At 33.5% G+C, this 21,054-nt stretch overlaps 4 protein-coding genes across 9 annotated transcripts; 2 read left to right on the top strand and 2 right to left on the bottom strand.

Moving 5' to 3' along the window:
• Positions 1-31: 31 nt before the first annotated feature.
• LOC105196214 (sister chromatid cohesion protein PDS5 homolog B-A) lies at positions 32-8,763 on the top strand. 4 transcript variants are annotated; one of them, XM_011162016.3, is made up of 17 exons: positions 32-460; positions 1,380-1,536; positions 1,770-1,964; positions 2,067-2,257; positions 2,341-2,548; positions 2,764-3,270; positions 3,476-3,774; positions 3,860-4,202; positions 4,286-4,390; positions 4,513-4,932; positions 5,014-5,376; positions 5,470-5,701; positions 5,842-6,089; positions 6,167-6,463; positions 6,653-6,688; positions 6,832-6,882; positions 6,952-8,763. In XM_011162016.3, exons 2-17 carry the CDS (start codon positions 1,456-1,458, stop codon positions 7,006-7,008), a joined length of 3,633 nt encoding a protein of 1,210 aa, XP_011160318.1. In that variant the 5' UTR covers positions 32-460; positions 1,380-1,455; the 3' UTR covers positions 7,009-8,763. The 4 variants fall into 4 exon arrangements, with proteins under 4 accessions (XP_011160318.1, XP_039313299.1, XP_039313300.1 ...); XM_039457364.1 differs by lacking the exon at positions 32-460 and adding an exon at positions 543-919; XM_039457365.1 differs by lacking the exon at positions 6,653-6,688.
• Positions 8,761-12,939, bottom strand: LOC105196213 (probable ATP-dependent RNA helicase DDX27). Of its 2 annotated transcripts, XM_039457367.1 has the most exons (14): positions 12,677-12,939; positions 12,462-12,561; positions 12,042-12,215; positions 11,802-11,907; positions 11,474-11,619; positions 10,980-11,285; positions 10,668-10,795; positions 10,364-10,561; positions 10,155-10,299; positions 9,865-10,046; positions 9,470-9,798; positions 9,138-9,377; positions 8,989-9,070; positions 8,761-8,909 (listed from the first exon to the last, which is right to left on the bottom strand). In XM_039457367.1, the coding sequence occupies exons 2-14, from the start codon at positions 12,549-12,551 to the stop codon at positions 8,819-8,821; spliced, it is 2,217 nt and encodes a 738-aa protein (XP_039313301.1). In that variant the 5' UTR covers positions 12,552-12,561; positions 12,677-12,939; the 3' UTR covers positions 8,761-8,818. The 2 variants fall into 2 exon arrangements, with proteins under 2 accessions (XP_039313301.1, XP_025993179.1); XM_026137394.2 differs by having other exon boundaries at positions 12,462-12,939.
• Positions 12,940-13,566: 627 nt separating this feature from the next.
• On the top strand, positions 13,567-16,051 carry LOC105196215 (flap endonuclease 1). The gene is made up of 8 exons (XM_011162019.3): positions 13,567-13,832; positions 14,005-14,107; positions 14,253-14,419; positions 14,526-14,635; positions 14,698-14,901; positions 14,996-15,214; positions 15,302-15,487; positions 15,571-16,051. The coding sequence occupies exons 1-8, from the start codon at positions 13,598-13,600 to the stop codon at positions 15,640-15,642; spliced, it is 1,296 nt and encodes a 431-aa protein (XP_011160321.2). The 5' UTR covers positions 13,567-13,597; the 3' UTR covers positions 15,643-16,051.
• On the bottom strand, positions 16,052-19,927 carry LOC105196216 (reticulon-4-interacting protein 1 homolog, mitochondrial). Of its 2 annotated transcripts, none has more exons than XM_011162020.3 (8): positions 18,839-19,927; positions 18,223-18,463; positions 17,978-18,123; positions 17,756-17,905; positions 17,394-17,683; positions 16,799-16,984; positions 16,518-16,695; positions 16,052-16,446 (listed from the first exon to the last, which is right to left on the bottom strand). In XM_011162020.3, exons 1-8 carry the CDS (start codon positions 18,884-18,886, stop codon positions 16,243-16,245), a joined length of 1,443 nt encoding a protein of 480 aa, XP_011160322.1. In that variant the 5' UTR covers positions 18,887-19,927; the 3' UTR covers positions 16,052-16,242. The 2 variants fall into 2 exon arrangements, with proteins under 2 accessions (XP_011160322.1, XP_025993180.1); XM_026137395.2 differs by having other exon boundaries at positions 18,223-18,490; positions 18,839-19,348.
• Between the last annotated feature and the right edge of the window lie 1,127 nt (positions 19,928-21,054).

Here is a 21,054-nt window from a genome sequence, read left to right as displayed (position 1 = left end):
TAAATCGCATGCGAGTGGCGGCAACTTCGCGCGGCACCTCTACCAATGAGATCGCGGGGCGCGGCGGGCCGGTGATGTAGCGACGCATCGCACTCGTACGGTTGTGATCGGCAAACTTCAAGACGATCGAATCGCGCTGTCGCGTCCCTCGGCACGCTTAACCGCGTACTCTAGAAGCAAGTCTCGCCGCTGTTCTCCTTTCGCCGACGCTCCGGTCCTGCTGACCATGCTAAGTGTCTACAGAAAGTCGCGCGGATCACGTCGCGGGACGTACGCACGCACTTAGTTAAGAACCAAAGCGATTGGAGTCCGCGGCTCATAAAGCCCGAGCGCGAGTGCAACCTCCGTGAAAGGCGATCCACCGCGCGCGCGGTGGCGGCGACGGCTCGTCGTCGCGATACGTGTGCTTTATTGATATTGCGAGTGTCACGGGCCTTGCGGCGTCTATGCATATCTCCAGGTAACGTACGACCACGTCGGCGCCGCTAGTACTCCTTTCCCGCCACGACGTTCCCGGCCCCGCTAGCACCTCGCCGCGAGAGTCCCCGTTACGCGAGATTCTTGTTTACGTCGTGGCTTGTATACGTGCACGGCAAGCGTACCTAACCTCGAAACTCTTTGACCACCGATCGGTTGTCCGTTGTTCCGAAAATCAGTACGCTCGTCGACGTACCGATACAGCATTCGAGTAACTCAGGATTTTATTCCGCTCACGTTCCATCCGTCTGTTCGCGAATCGAGATGAATTGCCGTTCTGGCGTCCGTCGTGAAATATGTTATCGAACGCGAACGTCCTGTACCTTCATACCTTCCATAGTTTTCACGAATTATACCTAATCTAGCATTTACATGTAGTATCTTCATATTGGCGTTTTTGTCTTGAAATATATCCGGATGTGACTTTTATCAGCTTTTTAAAGTATGATATCACTAGCATTGCATCCTAAGCATTAATATTGAGCTTTATATTGCAATTTGTAGGATATACTATAAATATGTGTGACTTCTTCTGAACCAACTTGTGGAAAGTTTAAAGCATTCTACAAGACTCAGTTTTATTTAAATTTATGTAAATTAAAGAGGCTTATTTCTGTTATAAATGTATTTTATTGTACTTTCTGAAAACAAGATTATACTGTAATATAGTATATATATATATATATATATATATATATATATGAGATAAGATATCAATATATATATATATATATATATATATATATATATGAGATAAGATATCAATGACATATTACTTAACATAGACCTTGTGAGGAAAACAAACAAATCATTGAAAGTATTAATTATGTCCTTGGTATTTAAAATTTTTTTAAACTCAAACTATATCTTATAGAATTTTATATAGATAATTATTATTGCAGAATTTGGACCGTGTTTTAGAATACATTAAAGATAAAGGTTCTTGGTTTTATTGGGTTGGTACACTAAGTAGCCACCATGTCTGAAATAATATATCCGCAAGGATGCAGATCGGTCACTGAAGATTTAGGTCCAGATGAGCTAATCAGGAGACTCAAGGTACAATCAGAGGAATATCTTACTATTATAAAAAATATTGTTTAGCAGAAAAAGTAGCATTGCCATTGTTGTAAGATTCTTCAATGTGATTGGTTTTTGTCTTTAGTTTCTTCTGGATCTAAATGCCATGAATCAATTGTATTAAAGAATTTTACACAGCTTTTTCTTCTGAATGTAGTGGATCTAAATGCATTATATACAAAACATAATATTAAGATAAAATAAATATGTAGACCTTGGCGCATACGCTGCAAGCTATGGGACAAGATGAGGGAATGTATCAACAATACATACCACTGGCATTGCATTTGGCAGAGGAACATTTTCTGATGCATCAGAGCAAGGATGTACAACTTCTAATTGCTTGCTGCATTGCAGATGTCTTAAGAGTTTATGCACCAGAAGCTCCTTACAAAGATGCCGATCAGGTGAATATTTGCATTATAATCTTATCAATTTATTACATGAATTGATAAAGATTATAAATACTTAAACTAAACAGTTTATCATTACTATTTTTAACTTTTTAGGTGAAAACGATATTCCTGTTCCTTATCAAACAACTGGCAGGCTTAAAAGATCCTAAAGACCCCGCTTTCAAGAGGTACTTCTATCTACTTGAAAATTTAGCTTATGTTAAATCGTTTAACATGTGCTTTGAGCTAGAAGATTGCCAAGAGATATTTTGTGCATTATTTTCTCTCATGTTCAAAATTGTCAAGTGAGTATACCCGAAGATAAGAAAAAGAAAATAGATTTTTAACATTTCTGCAATGTAATACAATTAATACAACATATTTTTAGTGACGAGCATTCTGGCAAAGTTAAGAGCTTCATGTTGGATGTTTTGTGCCCACTTATTACCGAATCAGACATTGTCAGTAATGAGCTTTTGGATATCATACTTATGAATATTGTAGAACCCAACAAAACACAGAAGAAGAATGCATATACGCTTGCTAAAGACCTGGTAATCAAATGTAGTGACACATTAGAACCATACATTCAGGCGGTAAGTAATAATAATGTTAAAAATTGTCAAGCTGAATGTGTTCATTTTTAGAGACATTTTATATAATAATTTATATAATAAAGATTGTTTGCACCAATGTATATTATTTAATCTCTGTTTAACTTTCTATTTTTTTAAATTCTTAGAAAAAGGTAGTAAGTTAAACTATTGATCTACATTGTTATAAACAAGCCTGAAAGTTTCACATTTTACAGTTTTTCAATCATGTCTTGATATTGGGCAAGGAGGAGAAGAGCTTGCAAATCTGCAAGAAGGTATACGATCTGATTTATGAGCTGAATCACATATGCCCAAGTGTCTTGCTGTCCGTCCTTCCGCAACTAGAATGTAAATTGAAATCCTCTTCTGAAAACGAGAGATTGGGCGCCGTGGCGTTACTAGCGAGAATGTTTTCCGAGAAAGGCTCACAATTAGCCATACAGCATACACAATTATGGAGGGCGTTTCTGGGACGATTTAACGATATCAGCGTGTCTATTCGTATTAAATGTGTGCAGTATTCGATGCACTTCCTGTTAAATCATCCTGAATTAAGAAAAGATATCACGGATACCTTAAAATTGAGACAACATGACGCCGATGAGAGCGTCCGTTACGAGGTTGTTATGGCTATAGTGACGACTGCTAGACGAGACTTTGAAGTTGTGTCGGATAGTGAGGATCTTCTCGAATTTGTTAAAGAAAGGACTTTGGACAAAAAGGTAAAATATTAAATTTAACTGTTCTTTTAACCTATCCTTTATAGAGCAATATCTTCGCAATTTTTTTTCTTTCTGTATTTAATACATTTTTCAAAATATTTTAAGGTCTTTAAAAAAATAAAAAAAAATTAGAAGCTAATGAATCAAGTTTAAATTCTATATTTAGGTTTATGGCTTCAGTTTACTAATAATCATATCTTTTTAGTTTAAAATACGAAAAGAGGCGATGTCTGGCTTAGCTATGATATACAAGAAACACTTGAATGACGCCGATGTACCACAGGCTACAAAGAAAGCGGTTATCTGGATAAAAGATAAAATATTACATGGTTATTACATGGCAGGTATGGAAGATAGATTGCTGGTAGAAAGATTGCTTAATACATGCCTAGTACCTTATCAACTACAAGCTGAAGAGAGAATGAAAAAATTGTACCATCTTTTGGGTACAATTGATGATCATGCTTCGAAAGCATTTGTGGAACTTCAAAAGCATCAACTTGCGTATGTTATACATTAATTGTTTCAATTTACAAACTATCACAAAGATGTCTTTGTTCTAATGCAAATTAATTTTGTATATATTTAGGGTGCGAAGGGCAGTAGTTGAATGGCTTGACATTGTAAAAAAACCGGACGCTAAAAATGAGCTAATGACAAAAATTCATCAGATATCGCGCTTTCTGCCAGATCCTATGAAAGTACAGGAATTTCTTCAAAAGTTCAGTAGTCACATGAAAAAGGACACCAAATTGTTACAGGAAATGGAAACTATTGTGCAACCGAATGTTTCCTGCAAGGAATGTGCTGAAACAATAACTAAGGTTCTCAAGAAATTAGGACAGCCTGTTATGACCAATTTATACTATAATACAATTAAGATGCTTCTCGAAAGAGTAAGCTCTGTTATGATTGACGAAGAAGCAATTCGGGTTGGTATTCCGTCTTTTAAAGTTTTAAGTCTATTTTACTTTTATTTATAAAGAATTAATATCTATGTATATGTACAAATTAGGTCTTGATCGGGTACGTCTTAGACTGTTTGAAGGGAGGTAACGTGATAGAAGAAGTCGGTCTTAATCCGAATAATGCTGGAGAGAAAGGATTGAGACTCTTAGTGGTAAGTCGACAATTCGGCATTCTATAAATAATCACATGGGTACATTATAAGTTTTTTTATACATCATGAGATCATAATTTTATAACCAAAAGCACACAATTACACTACCTGAAATATTTTAGATGCTTTCATTCGTATTCGGTCCGCATTTTCTACATAACGACATCTTGATGCAACTGGTCAATTTGCTTGAATTGGAAGATGAAATGGTTGCGCCGTTAGTCCTTTCTATTTTTACGTTTCTGGGAAAATATAAACCATTGTGCGACGTAGCGCCGGACATTATGAACCTTATGGTACCGATATGCAAGAATTTCGCCGAGACAGGAACACCGAAGCAAGCGAAGCAAGCTGTGAGATGTTTGTTTGTCAACATGACCAATATTCACGACACTATTTTTCCCGAGATCATCGAAAGAATTAAGAACACATTGACACCGACGTCGGAATATTATCGAACATCTATAGTTACTTTAGGTCACATAGCGTATAATTTGCCAGACAAATATCAAGTACAAATAAAAAATATGGTGTCCAGAAAAGTAAGTGCAATAAAATTACATGTTAATAATTTTAATGCTCTTTGCACTTTGTTATACACGGTATGATTTTCACTTTTGCAGATAGTTAAAGAATTACTTGTGAAGGAGAGCAGTGAGCAAACCTCTGAGGCTATCGAGGGAGATTGGTGTAGAGAGGATGAATTACCAGAAGAGACACGATGCAGATTGGAGGGCTTGAAGTGCATGGCGCGCTGGTTATTAGGACTGAAAACTGACGTACTGTCGGCGCAAAAGACATTCAGAATGCTAAATGCTTTCATGGTCAACAAGGGAGACTTATTGTCACAGGGACGTCTAAGCAAAGCTGAAATGAGCTGGTTACGATTGCAAGCCGGTTGTTCGATGTTGAAAATATGCGAACAGAAAGGCGTTGGCGATCAATTCACTGCAGAACAATTTTACAATCTTTCACAACTTATGGTGGTATGTTCAGCATGCGAATCTGTTCTTATGTTTGATATGATAAAAAACAAATTTTGGTTATAATTTATTTTAATATATTGATTTGATGCTTAGGATGAAATCCCTCAAGTTAGAGAGGCTTTTGGTGCCAAATTGCACAAAGGTCTAGGAAGAGGAATTCCAAACAAATGTCTACCACTTGATTTCATGGGCTATTACGCTCTAGCTGGTAAAGAACAGGACAAGAGATTAAAGTGTGTATTGAAGACATATATGCAGACAGACATAAATAAAAGAAGAGATTACGTCAAGACTCTTTCATTGGGTACTGTTGAACGGGCCATGGGTAAGAAATTAAATAATAAAGTATAGTAATAACTATAGCTTAATTTTATTTTAGTGTTATTTTTATTTATTTCGTCAAATTATTGTTAATTTGATAATCATTAATTGAAAAATTTGTTTCAATATTTTGTAATTTCTCAGATCAACTGCCCCATATTTTGCCGGATTACATGCTAGTTTTTGCCGTACCTATTCTCGCTCATGATCCGGAATTTACGAGTCATGTAACGGTGAGCCAATTGAAAGTCATTCAACAATGTCTTTGGTTCATCTTGGAGCCTCTCATCACGAAAAACGAATATTATTGTTATGGATTTTACAAAAATCTTGTCGAACGTATGAAGAGTCATAAGGATGCATTGAAACCTGATGACAACGAAATGAATTATGTAATTATTGTAAATTTTAGATTTAGCTCATTCCGAATAATCGATTGAACTAATTTTTATTTTTGTTACGTACACAGAAATTATGGGCAGTTTGTGACTTGGCAATGAATGTAATATACACTAAGACTACCAATTTTGACATGAAAGAATTCCCGAGCGAGACGCGAATTCCTACGATGTATTTTAAACGATCGGACGAAAACTTACACAATCAGAAGAATTACTTACCTGCGGAATTACAAGTGAACATGACAAATCCAAAAGGAAAGGGATCATTCCACAATACACACACCGTCAATGAGAGACCACAACGCAAGACTAAATCCAAACAACAGAAGGAAGTAGGCATTGGACCTAATGAGACAGATGCAAGGGTAAGATTGATTTTTGAATAATTTCTCGATCATTTTTAAATGTCTCTAGTTTGTTTAATTTAAACTCGGAGTTTATGTAAATAATAATACATATTTCTATTAATTATATTGCTACAATATTAACAAAATAATTGTAATGCATCATCACACAAATTGTATTCTTCGAATATGTATAATTGTGATTTCAAGCTGCAAGTTGGAGAAATGGAATGCATCGATGCACAGGTACCTTAGATATAATATTAGAATAACATTGTGTATAGAAAAAACATTTTTACCTCTCGCTAAAAATGCATTTTCTATAAATATGCTAGTGTTGGATCAAAAGATGTATTTGATAAGATGTATTTAGTTAAATTTATTTACAGCCTGCGGAAGCTTCGGAGACCAGGATTCAACTTCCTGGTTTAGAAGAAGAGGTAAATTCTCTTCTATTTTCACGAATTCTTTAATATAAAGTGTCTGAATTTATTTTGTTCTTGTTTCAGATCGAGGAACCACCAGCAAAGAGGGCATTAAGGGAATCGGATAAAGTAAATAAATAATTCAGTGATCGGACTATATACCCGAGGGAACATTGGGACGGGGACAGACTTAAAGAACATGATGATAAGAAAATTAAAGAATCTAAAAAAAAAATACTTTACAAATTAGAAAACAGAATATTTTGGTTATGTATAACAATTAATAAACCTAAGTCGTTCGTGTATTTCTAGAGTGTAAGAGATATTAAGATTATGACAGTAACATCAGGCTTACAATGCAAAGAGTTGTCTGGACTTGCAATCTGTGTGAGAAAAAAAAGATAGAACGAAAATATTCATTGATTTTTCGCAGATATATATATATGGCTCCATAAATGTTTATTTTATTGACAAAATTATTATATATAACATATTTCTCTCGTTACTTTTACTGAATGATAGAACATACTAAGTAATTTATAATATATGACAAAAAAATTTCCTTCAAATGGCCCGTATATAGCCAGAACGAAAATTTTTTGTAAACTTTATACTTGTAACGAAATTTTCCTCGATCGAAATGTTTATGGGACATGTGATCATTATTCATCTTGGCACTATGACATAAATATTTTTTTTTCTCTATTTCGCGAACGTCTAATAAAATGATATTATTTTATCATATTATTTTATTGAAAAATAGTATCAGTTTAAACAAACAAGCATATATAAAACAATATTGTCAACTTTATTAATAAATGAATAAAGTAAAAACTTTCTAAAGAGAATATACCCAGATATATCACATATACACATACACACACAAATATATATATATATATACACATACATACACAATTAAATTGTCATAAACAGCAAAGGAAAATACTATAGTTTTGTTGCATAAACGATACATATTAGATAAGATATTGTGTGTCTATTGGCTTTGTGATCCAAAGTTGTTGGTTTTTAACAATATAATTATCGCCACACTTTAGTCGCGATTATTATGATTGATACACATTAAACATGATTTATGTGTAACAATGAAAAAAAAAAAAGAATATTGCGAGAACTTGCGAAAACCTTCAACTTTTGTATTTATAAATAAACATAAAATTAAAATTATACCGATTGCAAAAGATTATTGCGTTATACCTTAATTTATGTATATGCAAGTTTTGCAACATACATGTGTGTGAAGAGAAGATAAATGCGTCTCAATTTTATTTATTAAATATTACAAATATTGAAAGATGGAAGATTTTTGGGTATGAATTTTTGAATGAAGTTTTGAGTAAGGGCCTAGGTTTTAAAGATTTAAGTTCTCAACATTATAATTATTAAACTAAAACATTCAACTATCTTACATTTAAACATGAATGAAAATTGTGCATGAAATTAGTGAATGATGATGGATGATTGGATTCGGATAAATATTATAGAATTAACATGTACCTATTACCTTTTCATAGAAATTACAGTACAATGCCTTTTCCAATATTGTATAATTTTCCAAATCTGAAAAAATTTTTTTTCTCGTTATTGATATTTTTTTTCATATTTCATATCAGATTTTTGATTAGATACATGCTTTATATTATATATCACCAAGTATCTATAGATTCTATATCAATTGGCATTGATACGATAATAATATTTTTGTAAGTATATTGATCATTTTTCTGCATAGTACTGCAATTTTTTCAAATAGGTTATAGATTATGAAAAATATTACATAATCTGATTAAACAACCAATTAATCAGTGCTATTCATCTGTCGATCTGTGAGATATGACGTATTGTAATGGTTCTATAATAAAACAAATTAAGTAACATGTTGCATGTGTGTTTAATTATGCAATTATGCGCATATTTACATATTATAAAATTAACGTTTTTTGAAAGATTTCTTTTGGCCCTTTCCTTTTGCAGCAAATTTACTTTTCTGTTGCGCATTCTGTTTTTTCTTAACATTTGCTCTGAAACAAAAGAGAAATCTTTCTGTACTATAGATTAAGGCATTTATATATGTATATGTATGTGTAGTTAAGATCTTACTCATATCGCATTTTCTTAACACCCTTCTTACTTGTATCCGTTAAATCAGTGGCAAATGACGATCTTGGTCGTTTCAGTGCTCCTAAAATAACAAATTATTGAATCGACAATTCTATATTCTATTCCCCGATATAAATGCGAAATTATACCTTTTTTAGCAAAATTATGATTATTTTCATCTGTAACTGTCCTAATTTTCTTCTGTCTATTACTCTTTTTGGCTAATCGCGCTTGATAAGCAGCTATCTTTTCTAATTCTTTCCTCGCTCTATCCTCAGCTGTATCCTTTTTAGGCTCATTTTGTTTCTTCTTTTTTTCTTGTACTATATTAGAAGGTTCTTTCTCATGCTTTTTACTTTTAACTTGTTTCTTGGTTAATCGGAAATTTTCTGAAAATATAAAATTTGAAGTTCACGGTGGCATATTATATTTTTTTATTGATATAAAGTATTACATTAAAATATGTCGATGTATTTATTACCTTTTTCTTTTTTTCTTTCTTTTTTGGATTGAAACCAACTTCTCTTATCCTTGTCATCTTCAACTTTAAGTAACTTTTCAACGCGATTAGCTTCATTCTCTACTTTAGCTAATTCTTTTTCACTTTTTTCCTCTTGCAGAATCTTCTCCACATCTGATTCCAAGGATTGTAATTTCTTGTTATATTTTTCTATTATGTCAGGCGGTATTATCCTATTCTTAACCTGATTTTTTGCTTGCTTGATAACTTCTTTTACCAAAGAACGTTCTTGTTCTCCAGCTAATGATACAGAGACGCCGCCACGCCCTGCTCTTGCAGTTCTCCCCACTCTAATAATTACAAACATAATTTTTCGTTACATACGTGAACAATATATTAGAGTTTTTATTTCATACCTATGTATATAATGTTGTAGAGTGGCAGGCATCACGAAGTTAATCACAGTCTTTACGCCGCTTATATCTAAACCTCTTGCAGCAACATCAGTCGCCAACAAGATATCAATTTCCTCATCTTTAAATTTCCGAAGATTTTCCAATCGTTGTGGTTGTGTGAGATTACCGTGAAGTTCTCCAACCTTGAATACAAAAAAAAAAGTTGTATTATTTAGTATCACACTCATCATTAGATACTATTCTTTTCTACTTTTTTTGTATTGTTATAACCTAATTAATTATTTACTTACTTTCACACCTAATAATCCCAGTAAAATATGTAATCTGTGAGCTTGTTTTTTTGTCTGCACGAAAACCATGGCATGATCGTGGAAAGTTCGGCAAACTAGCGCTGCTAAGATTGCTTCACGATCTCCTTCTCTTTCCTTACGTATGCTAAATTATATTTGTTTGATAAGTAATAATGATATATAAAAAATAATAACTGCAAATAATTTACCGAATAAATTCTTGACGCAGATTGAAAGCTACATCTTGATTACTATCCACAAATATTTTAATAGGTTTGTCAAGAGATACTGCGGCTAAATCTTTGACTTCCTCGGTCATGGTAGCAGAGAAGAGAATAGTCTGCCTGGTTCTTGAGCATTGCTTTACGATATATTTCATTTGTTCAGCAAAATATTCATCTAACATTCTTAAATTAAAAAGATTAGTTAAATATAATTATTGCTATGTGTAATCAATTAACATCAATATCAATATTATATTATAGGAATATATTCAAACACTAATTATTTTACCTATCGGCTTCATCCAAAATTAATACTTCAATACTGTCCAATGAAAAAGTTGGAGCATTTCTCAAGTGATCGATTAATCTTCCAGGTGTTGCTATTACAATGTCTGGATTTTTTCTCAGTACACCTTCCTGTATTCGAGTGAAAAAATTTACAATGTTATTCGATTTTGGTATTGATAATTTAATATAAAAAAATTTATACAAAATTTTAAAGAAAAATTTATATCAATTTTATAAAATTATAAAATTTAAATAAAATTATAATTTTGATTCACAATTTATATAAAAGTTTACAGAAGATAAAATAATTCACCTGTATTTTCACATCCAATCCACCAACAGATAAACCAACCTCTACCGTTGTAAATTGAGCTAATTGTTTTGTCACTTGATATACTTGCACTCCCAGCTCTCTGGTAGGCACAAGTACGAGAACGCGCGAAATAGCGGGACCATCTAATGGTCTGTACAATAATCTTTCCAAAACAGGAAGCATATAAGCTGCAGTTTTCCCTGTGCCTGTTGCTGCACAACCACAGATATCACGACCCATTAAAGCTACAGGAATGGTAGCGGCTTGTATAGGAGTTGGATGTACAAAATTCATTGCTGTTATGGCCTAGAAGTTTATGAAGTCAATCAAGAATTAGTATCATAAATCAGTACTATACTACTATTTCTTTTATGAATATCAATATTTTAGTACATATAATTCACTATTTTATATATGTGTGTGTGTGTGTGTGTGTGTGTGTGTGTGTACTGTCTCAATTACTACTTTATTAAGTAACTAATGATATTGCATACCTTCAGCAAAGGTCGAGACAAGTTCATTTGATAAAACGTAGCATATGTTTGAGAATTTGTATATTCCTCAAAGTCAATAGTTTCCTGGTCCTTTTCTTTCATTAAATTTTTCATTTTGCCTTTCTTTTTCTTGGTCTTAAAAGTATCTACAATTTTAATTAATAAGCGAGATAAATATCTATACATATATTGCCTATCAAAAATATGTATAAGTAATACTATCAATCTATAAAAATTTTTTGTTATGTGAGTGCAAATAAATCTATTAAAATCATAATTTCTGAATGTTTTAACTATATATTACATAAATAAAATTAAATATTTCTACCTTTCTTAAGCTCATCTTCTGATAGAGAAATTGTATCATCATCCTGACCTGTTTTCAGATCGTCTTGATCTGGTTCAATTTTAACAGGATCATCCTCTGTCCCAGCCTAACAATCATAATAGCCAATTCTCTTTCATAAATTTTTTATTTATTAATTTTCAATAAATATTAAAATATTAAGATTTATTATAACATAATTTGCATTATAATTTGAACAATACAGTTAACAATACTATGTACCTGCTTATGTTCCTTCCTGACTTTTTTTATCTTGTCATCTAATTTTGTATTCGGTTTGCGTTTAATGTATTTGCTCAGGTCATTCCAAGGATCCTGTTTGTGTTCAGCGGCAGTAAATTGGAAGTCGCTGTCAAAATCCTTGCTCTCTTTTTTCTTCTGCTTCCTTGGCTGATACTGACAAATGAAATTTAGAGAAAAAATATTGCATAAAACATCGGAGAGAAAACAAAAATGTATATAAGATGACAAATAGTATTCTGTGAAGTAAAAACAAAATGTTTTTAACACAGCTCAATCAGCAAACAATATTTTTTAAATGTTTTTTAAATATTTATTCATTATAGCGCTTCTTAAATATTTAAAACACATTTAAAAAACATTGCTGTTTGGGAAATAGTATTGACTTTAGTTTCAGCTTACGTCGTCCTCCTCGTCCGAATTCTCCGAATAATCAGGCATTTCCTGATCATCCTCGATCGTCTTTATCAAATCACAATTACTTGTTATCATTTTTTATTGCCTAAATAAGGAAATACCGATGTGAGAAGCATGCGGCGCGTTCACTTTGGAGGTTAACTACCAACATGTGGGCATGTGGACACTGGACATCACGCATACCGCGCGTACATACATACATAGGCGTCGACGTGAAAAAATGATGAGAAGATGCAAAACACGATTAAACGTGACATAATTTCGCACAATACATCGCATTCGACTGACGAATAATGTTGGCACGAACGCCCGACAATTTATTTCACTTCCGACACTCGACGAAATTGCACGAAACTCTCGAAACACTCGCTCGCGTCAAAAACTCGTACGGGACGACGAGGATGCGAGTTGAAATGCGCCGCGACGCGCTTTCGTCCGTCCTGCCTAACCGACTGACTGCTGCCACTGCGTAGCTGCGTGACTGCCGCGTGCCGCGCCTGCGCGTCGCTACGCCATTACCGCCGCCGCTACGCAGTAGCAGCAGTCGGTCGGTTAGGGAGCACGGCGGAAGGTCGCGATACGTCGCAGCACATTTCAACTCGTATCCTCGTCATCCCGTATGAGTGTTTGATGCGAGCGAGGTTCAAATTCATAGACGTTTCTCAAGTCTCAGATCTCAAATCTGTCTTTCTTTCGCATATGGTAATGTAATAAGCAAGACAAAGACAGATTTGAGATCTGAGGACTGAGATTTGAAAAACGTCTATGAATTCGTACTCGAGTGTTTTGAGATAGCGTTTTCGACTGCAGTGGATTTTAATCCAGGGGGCCTATTCTCGAAAAATATCGCATACGAAAATATACAAAAATACTATAGTATACGTTACAAATATTATAGAGTTTCCTACTATTTTCGTATGTGTTATTTTTCGAGAATAGGCTCCCAGGTTTGTCGCCGGGGCGACATTTGCTGGAATCATCCAATTAGAATGAACGATCGTCCGTTCTAGAAAGAAAATCGACTATGAATACCGGCCTATCTGTCTTGAGTTGCAATTGAAGATGATTGGTTCTTATCTTTGGATTAAACCAATCATCTTCAATTCCTACTTCACCATTCAATGAGAAGTTGCGCATCTGGATGGATTCGTCGACTCCCAGGCTGTTTCGGTTGTATCGTGGAAATTGGCGGGAAGCGAGTTCGCCTTTCAGAAAATGTCTGCTGTGTGACGCAGTATCGGCTTTTTTACGTGCATGATAAACATTTCGCTAACATGGGTATTTTAGGTTTGTCAAAGTTAATAGCCGACATAGCTCCAGAAGCTATCAAAGAGCGAGAGTTGAAGCATTATTTTGGTACGTGATTATTGCCTGTCTGACGTTTAATTTTGTCTTACCAAGAGCCACAATCGATGAGGATTCAATAATAAAATTTTGTAATCTGTATTTTGCATCCTCTCGTTAAGATCAATTATCAGTCATACCATTTGTAATATTATTGTGTCTAATATTATTTTTGACTTTCCAGGTCGCAAGATAGCTATCGACGCATCCATGTGTTTATATCAGTTTCTCATAGCTGTGCGTAGCGAAGGAGCCCAGCTCACTACTGTGGATGGTGAAACAACCAGGTATAGTTTATAGACTTAATTCTATATTAATCTCCATCAATCAATTATAAATTGTATTTGATTTTTTGAAAAGATAACATTAAGAATTGGTGCATGAGAGACTATATTAAGAGCTAATTGGCAATGTAAATTTTTTGTTACATAGTCATTTAATGGGTACGTTTTATCGCACCATACGCTTAGTAGAACAAGGAATAAAGCCTGTGTACGTATTTGATGGAAAACCACCAAATCTGAAAAGCGGAGAATTAGCCAAGAGAGCTGAGAGGAGAGATGAGGCACAGAAACTCCTGCAGGCTGCTGAAGAGGATGGTAATGTTAATATCTTTATCACTGTAATAGTTCTTTCACAAAATAATTCTTATGTTCTATATAAGATAACAAAGATTTTTATAATGAATATTTTTTTTATTTAAAGGAAATGTGGAAGCTATAGACAAATTTAATAGGAGATTGGTTAAAGTTACAAAAACTCATGCTGACGAAGCTAAAGAATTACTTCAGTTAATGGGCATACCTTATATTGATGTAAGTGCTTGTATGAAATTGTGATTTCTTTATTTATTCCTATAATAATCTTTTCTATGCAGGCTCCTTGTGAGGCTGAAGCACAATGTGCCGCTTTAGTGAAAGCTGGTAAAGTCTTTGCCACTGCTACAGAAGACATGGATGCACTAACCTTTGGTTCCAATGTGCTACTTCGACGCTTAACTTTTAGTGAAGCCAGGAAGTTGCCAGTACAGGAGATTCATTTTGATAAAGTTCTTGAAGGTTTGGAGCTGAATCGTGATGAGGTATGGATAATTGTTTTTATTTAATATAATACCAATATTGATTCATCAATTAATGTAAAATAAAGTATATAATAATAATTATAATAATTTACAGTTTATTGATCTCTGTATTATGCTGGGTTGTGATTATACAAATAGTATAAAAGGCGTTGGTCCAAAAAGGGCAATAGAATTGATAAAAACATATAGGTCCCTCGAAAAGATTATTGAAAATATAGATACCAAGAAATATTCTATACCAGAAGAATGGAATTATAAAGAGGCGCGATTATTGTTTCAAGAACCGGAAATATCGAATGCAGACGACATTCAGGTAACTTTTATATCACATAACTTTTCTCTGTGTAAATCACATTACTTAATGACAAATATTTTCTATATATGCTTTTATTTTATCAAGTTAAAATGGTCCGAACCAGATGAGGAAGGTTTGGTGAAGTTCTTATGTGGTGACAAACAATTTAACGAGGAACGGGTTAAAAACGGAGCTAAGAAACTTCACAAGGCTCGAAACACGTCTACGCAGGGTCGGTTGGACTCGTTTTTCAAAGTTTTGCCGAACTCGACTCCGACTCCAAAACGGAAGGTGAGATCTTTTTTAAAGAAATTTTAATATTACTATCTAATCTCTAAGTTTAAATTAAATATTTTCTTTACACACGATTACAGACGGAAGAGAAAAAGCCATCGGCTAAAAAGGCGAAGACAGGTAACAGCAAATTTCGAGGTAAAGCAAAGTGAGATAATATTATGAATTTGACAAAAAATATATAGCAATGCTAATAACATATTTATACTTTGTATAAAATGCTGCATATATTGCGCATAATTTTTATGAATTTCTACACAAACTACAGTCTCGATTGGTAAAAATAGTATAATTTTTCTATTTATTTCGTAAAACATAATACAATATATTCGTATACAATATTCTTATAAATCCATTTTAACAAGCATGGTATTTTTTTTATAAAAATCTTTACCTAAACAACATTGTTAAAACATTTAGATTCATGCATATAATCATCCAATTTATTATCATTTGTATCTATTTGTATCATTGTATTTTAATTATACATTGTCTTTCTTATTTATATAACTTGGCAGGATTTTTATAAAAGGATAAAATATTCTACATTTGGTCTATTAATTATTGTTTCAGTCTTTATTTTCGCACCAAGTAGTCTTAACTATCATTTCTTGGTTTGCAATGATGTAAATATTTATTAACATTATACGGCAGTGATTATCTACCGAAATTATACACTGTTATGTACAAGATATATAGTCGCGATATAAACTTTTCAATGATTCCAATAATTCCAATTTTCCAATGATACGTCACTGAAATGTTATAATCGTACTACCAATAGAATTCGGATCTAGGACATGGTGTAACGCTCGCTCGATATTGTACGGCGCGTACACCCTGTCAACAACTGTTTGCAATTGATTTGCATCGGTCAGTTCACATAATGCTCGCAAATACCCAACGTTCAATTTTTTCCCTTCGTTCCATTGGTTCATGTTAAATCCAAACATATACTATAAATTAAAATATTAATCAGTACACACAATCAATAACTGTTATTAAATTGGAATGTGTAAACTAATACCTGAACTAATAACTTGATTCTAACGCATCCAGCAAATATACTTCCACAGATAAATCCCAGTGAGTCTGACGTCAATTGTTCAGGAACAGTTGATACGTAGGAGCCATGAGGTAATAAGTATCTTTTTAAAATATGTTCTTGAAAGGGTTGATTATCAGTATAAAAAATTGCATCGTACCTGTAATGAAGTAAGTCAAATAATTTAAAAAATTACTATATTTCCTATTAAAATAATAGACTTCTAAATATATAAATTTTGTGGTAATAACTGTTTTTCATACTTATCGTGCAATTCTAATTCCTTCTCCACATCGATTTCGTTCATTACTATAATTTCGTCGGCACCCAGTGCCTTCATTACAGGCACGGCATTCATTCGGCAGGCGGTTACTACATATCCGCCCCATAACTTGATTAATTGCGTCAAAATACAACCGATCGGAGTACTTCCACCGAAAATAAGAACTCTGTAATAAGTAAAATTATTATATTTCAGACACGAGAACTAAGATTTTTAATAGAGACATACAAATTATTCGAACTCGAATTGAATTGAATCACGTAAAACTCGAATTCGGATGGAAATTAAATTTAGATTTAAATCTCAATAATTTTTTTTAATCTGAATTATTCGAAAATTTTGAATTTGAGAAATTCAAATACAAATTATATTGACAATCTTAAATTGAAATTATAGTTATAGTATATAGTCAATATTTTTTCTTAAAATATAGACATTTTTTTGTTATTCTATGTATCAATATTCATTTTAACACTAATTAGGTTGTTAATTAAAAAATTATATTTCAATGATTTGATTCGATTCGACGTCAAAAAATCCTGATTCACACATTCTTTAATTTTTAAAAGTATTACCGTTTTCCTTTGGCATTGCCTTCCTTGATGACTGATCTATTAACTAAAGCATCCCACGCCAGGCAACCATTGTATGGTAGACTGGCGGAGGCTTCAAAGTTACACGATTTAGGCCGTCTTGCTACTTGAGTTTCTGGAACAATTATATATTCCGCCATTGTGCCAGGAGCCCACGATGGAACGGCTAAGAATACCTCGTCTCCAATGTCAAAGTTCATAACGCCATGTCCAATGTCAATTATCACTCCTGCGCAATCCCTCCCTAAAGTTACAGGTAGTTCTTTCTGTTTCTAAATACATATGTTCGTGCATTACAATAACATTACATGAAACGTGGTGGATTCTTGGCAAAGTTTACTTACTCCTGAGTTAAGTAATCTTCTATAAATCCTAGAGTAACCGAAGCATATTTTCGTGTCGATAACATTAAGAGAAGCAGCTTTAACTTGTATAAGTAATTCGTTCGATTTTTTAACAGTTGGCATTTCGAAATCTTCTATCATTAACACACCCTATAACAGTAGTAAGATATAATATCTGTATCTATATTCAAAACTATCATAGGATATGTGTTGTAGATGTACCTCGATACCATAATAATGATAGCAGGCAATAGTTTTTATATGGCGTACATGTTGTGAGGTAGGTTTCCAATGTATGCCGACATAATAACCTGTTATAGTTCCAATCACTAGGCCCGTCAAGCAAAACATCGTTTCTCTCCTTGACACTGTGGACAGAATATAAACAAACTTTCAGTCGTTAAAAGTCAATTTTAACAATTAGAGAAACATACTCTGTTAAAACTGTTTTTGAATATTCAAGGTACCTTTGTTAGAGTACAAGGTCCCTAATTGGCGATAAAAATCTACTGTACTCCATTGGGTATTGTAATATTGAAATTGAACTTCTTGCCACCCTCGTTGTACAGTAGTGGCCATACCCAGCACAATGTCTTTGGCATGTTGAACGTGTTGTTCGTTGCAGAGTTGCAGGATGAGCTGACGCAGTTGGGCCAGCCATGCTATACACCATTGCTGTCCCTGTTGTACTGCCACTGATGCTTGAACCTTCCCCAAATTTTTTTGTGTAGTTTACTGAGATTTTTTATGAATAATTATATTTTATACCAAGTGATTCACATATGTATATCAAGTTTCAAACAACAGAATCTTACATAATATTAAACTATTTATACAATTTATATAATATTAAAATATTTATCTTTTAAATAAGGGAAAACGTAAAACTTATGTAATTTATATATTACACAAATGTAGATGTGCTCATAATGTCTAGTCACTGCAAATTTATAACGCGAAACTTGAAAACAAAAGCATCTGTGAAATGTTTTGGTTTTAAATTAAATTAAAAAATTGTAACTGAAAAATATTACATAAAACACGATCGTAGGAGCAAGCGCAGAAGGAGGGAAATCCGATTACCTGCAACGTTTCGAGCTGATTCGACAGGTGAAACCAAACCTCGTCCATAATTCGTGCGCGACAAAAACGAAAGAAAAGGAAGACTACAAAGTTTAATACATTTTACAATAATACGAGAGTGCGGAAAGGCCTCGGTAAACGTCGGCTGGAGAAGCGGTACAGCGACGTTTATAAATAAACGATTAACGCATTGCGTACGACTCGAAATAGATATCAAGTTCGTGTTGCGAGACGCGACAGCGGGTTGACGAACATTCTCGCAATTTCGCGGGTCAACGTCTATTAATCGGAGAGATAGACTCGCGTGCTGACATGTCGCGTTTGCAGCTGGGGACTGATCCCTCCTTTAAATCGACAGGCACGAGGGATAGGTTAGCTCGCGCCGTGCGTGCGTACATACATGTACGGCGTGAACTTGTTTGATTTCGGAGCATGACGTAATGAGCGATGCATTGCGCAACTCTGCAGTCACGTGATGCTGCGAATTTCACGCCGTACGCCGCGCCGTTTGAACCAAGCACCCAACGGTTTCTTTCTCATCGGACACGAGAACGAGTGTGGCGGCCGGCGGCTCGGATCGTCCTTTTCGCGAGTCGTGAGCGCGGATTAACCTTTTCCGGAGATCAAGTATGTGGTTTCGCGAGCGCAAAAGGACGCGACCCTGGAAGGCGCGGACCTAAGACAACGGTCGACTACGTGACGACCGCTCGGTGAGTCGTTATTTCGCACGACTTGTTGCTGTTTGCATAATGGCTGCCCTTCTTGAGATTCTTGGAGGGAACGATAGGAGAAAAAGAGAGAAAAGAGGCAACCTGATGGAATGCAATATTTGCGTTACAAGGGAACGCAAATATTATAATTATGTATATATATGTATAATATTTTATAGATTATAATTCATGTGTGATTTTGGCGGGACTGACAACTTCTCTGGCGAAAATGAAAATTGGAGCATAAGTCGAACATAATGAGAAATTGGCAGAAGAGTAAACGAAACAAATTTTGTTTCAGAGGTTTCGACTTCCGTTCTGATTTTTGTTTTTTCCAAGGTTCTCAGTTTCGTGCATTATCGAATGTTAATTTAGCTCTATTTCAGCCAATGAATTATTAATATATGCGATAAATTCCATAACAGGAAAAGCGATATATAAACGAGAGAGTATATTTTCATGTCAGAGAATTTGCACAAAAAGATGATACATTTTCCAAATTTCTTTCAGAATTTTTGCTCCGCCATATTCTCAAGCATATTATTTCAAGCGACATTTACAATTTTCGTCGATAAATATGATGTACTATAATGTCGATAAGTACGATATAACGTCGGTAACGTCTATTCGTTTAACCTCTAAAGTCGTGCTTAGTATCATATATCGGTAAAAGAATCGAAATGCGCTGCAGAAGATAAAGAGATAAAAATGTGCAACGTGCTGAAATTATCGATTGCGTATAAAGTGAAATTTGAGAAATGCACGTTAGATGACAGCATGTAATATTTTTTTTAAAGAAAGTTTTTTTTTTTATAATAAACATAAATATAATAGTGTAACAGTGTGGATACGTAGTACGTAAGGTATTTTTGATGGCACAAAATATTTGTAAATTTTTTTAAAAATATTTTATAAGAATGATTGAAATATTTTAAATATTTCAGATATGTATGCACAATTAATATTTTGTACATATTCTTTTGTTCGAAAAATGTAAGTCAACAAGATAATAACATTTATGTATATTTTTTATATTCCACGTATATTTATATATAGAATATTTATGAAAAATATATATAAATATTGTATAAATAAGAGATACTTTTCTTACATATACAATACATTTTTAAAAACTATTTTATATATAATAATGATTTTAGTATTATTCCAAAATCTTTATATAAAAAATTTTCATAAAATTTTACTATATTTTACTGTTTTTTGGAAAATAAATTTTAGGAATATTTATGAATAAAAATGGTAAGCATTTTTAGCTGTCTAGAGTAAATTTTTAATATTATTAAATTTGTTACGGATTGAAAAAAGAAATATTTACGATATTAAAATATGATTAAATTATCTTCTTGCTCGACAAACGTAAACAACTTTTAAAATAATTTTTAATTCTTTGTCTCAAGATTTTAATATACATATATAATTCTCGACTTTATTTTTAATATAAAGTTTTAACTATGAAATGCTTTTTATTCCTAACTTATTAAATTT

This window comes from Solenopsis invicta, chromosome 14 (genome assembly GCF_016802725.1).
Source record: "Solenopsis invicta isolate M01_SB chromosome 14, UNIL_Sinv_3.0, whole genome shotgun sequence".
Taxonomy (NCBI): domain Eukaryota; kingdom Metazoa; phylum Arthropoda; class Insecta; order Hymenoptera; family Formicidae; genus Solenopsis; species Solenopsis invicta.
The sequence above is the reverse complement of the archived record's forward strand: the minus strand, read 5'-3'. Positions and strand labels throughout refer to the sequence as shown.

Excerpts from the sequence above, each read along its gene's own strand:
- LOC105196214 (XM_011162016.3), top strand. The coding sequence starts at position 1,456 with ATGTCTGAAATAATATATCCGCAAGGATGCAGATCGGTCACTGAAGAT. Across the intron at positions 4,391-4,512 it reads AAGGATTGAGACTCTTAGTG|ATGCTTTCATTCGTATTCGG; the intron begins GTAAGTCGACAA and ends GAAATATTTTAG. Across the intron at positions 6,689-6,831 it reads TGGAATGCATCGATGCACAG|CCTGCGGAAGCTTCGGAGAC; the intron begins GTACCTTAGATA and ends ATTTATTTACAG.
- LOC105196213 (XM_026137394.2), bottom strand. The coding sequence starts at position 12,551 with ATGATAACAAGTAATTGTGATTTGATAAAGACGATCGAGGATGATCAG. Across the intron at positions 10,300-10,363 it reads CTGCGTCAAGAATTTATTCG|CATACGTAAGGAAAGAGAAG; the intron begins GTAAATTATTTG and ends AATATAATTTAG. Across the intron at positions 9,799-9,864 it reads CTACAACATTATATACATAG|AGTGGGGAGAACTGCAAGAG; the intron begins GTATGAAATAAA and ends TGTAATTATTAG.
- LOC105196215 (XM_011162019.3), top strand. The coding sequence starts at position 13,598 with ATGAGAAGTTGCGCATCTGGATGGATTCGTCGACTCCCAGGCTGTTTC. Across the intron at positions 14,108-14,252 it reads GTGGATGGTGAAACAACCAG|TCATTTAATGGGTACGTTTT; the intron begins GTATAGTTTATA and ends TTTGTTACATAG. Across the intron at positions 15,488-15,570 it reads CTCCGACTCCAAAACGGAAG|ACGGAAGAGAAAAAGCCATC; the intron begins GTGAGATCTTTT and ends ACACGATTACAG.
- LOC105196216 (XM_011162020.3), bottom strand. The coding sequence starts at position 18,886 with ATGGACGAGGTTTGGTTTCACCTGTCGAATCAGCTCGAAACGTTGCAG. Across the intron at positions 18,464-18,838 it reads ATCAGCTCGAAACGTTGCAG|GTTCAAGCATCAGTGGCAGT; the intron begins GTAATCGGATTT and ends AATTTGGGGAAG. Across the intron at positions 16,447-16,517 it reads GAATCAAGTTATTAGTTCAG|TATATGTTTGGATTTAACAT; the intron begins GTATTAGTTTAC and ends TTTAATTTATAG.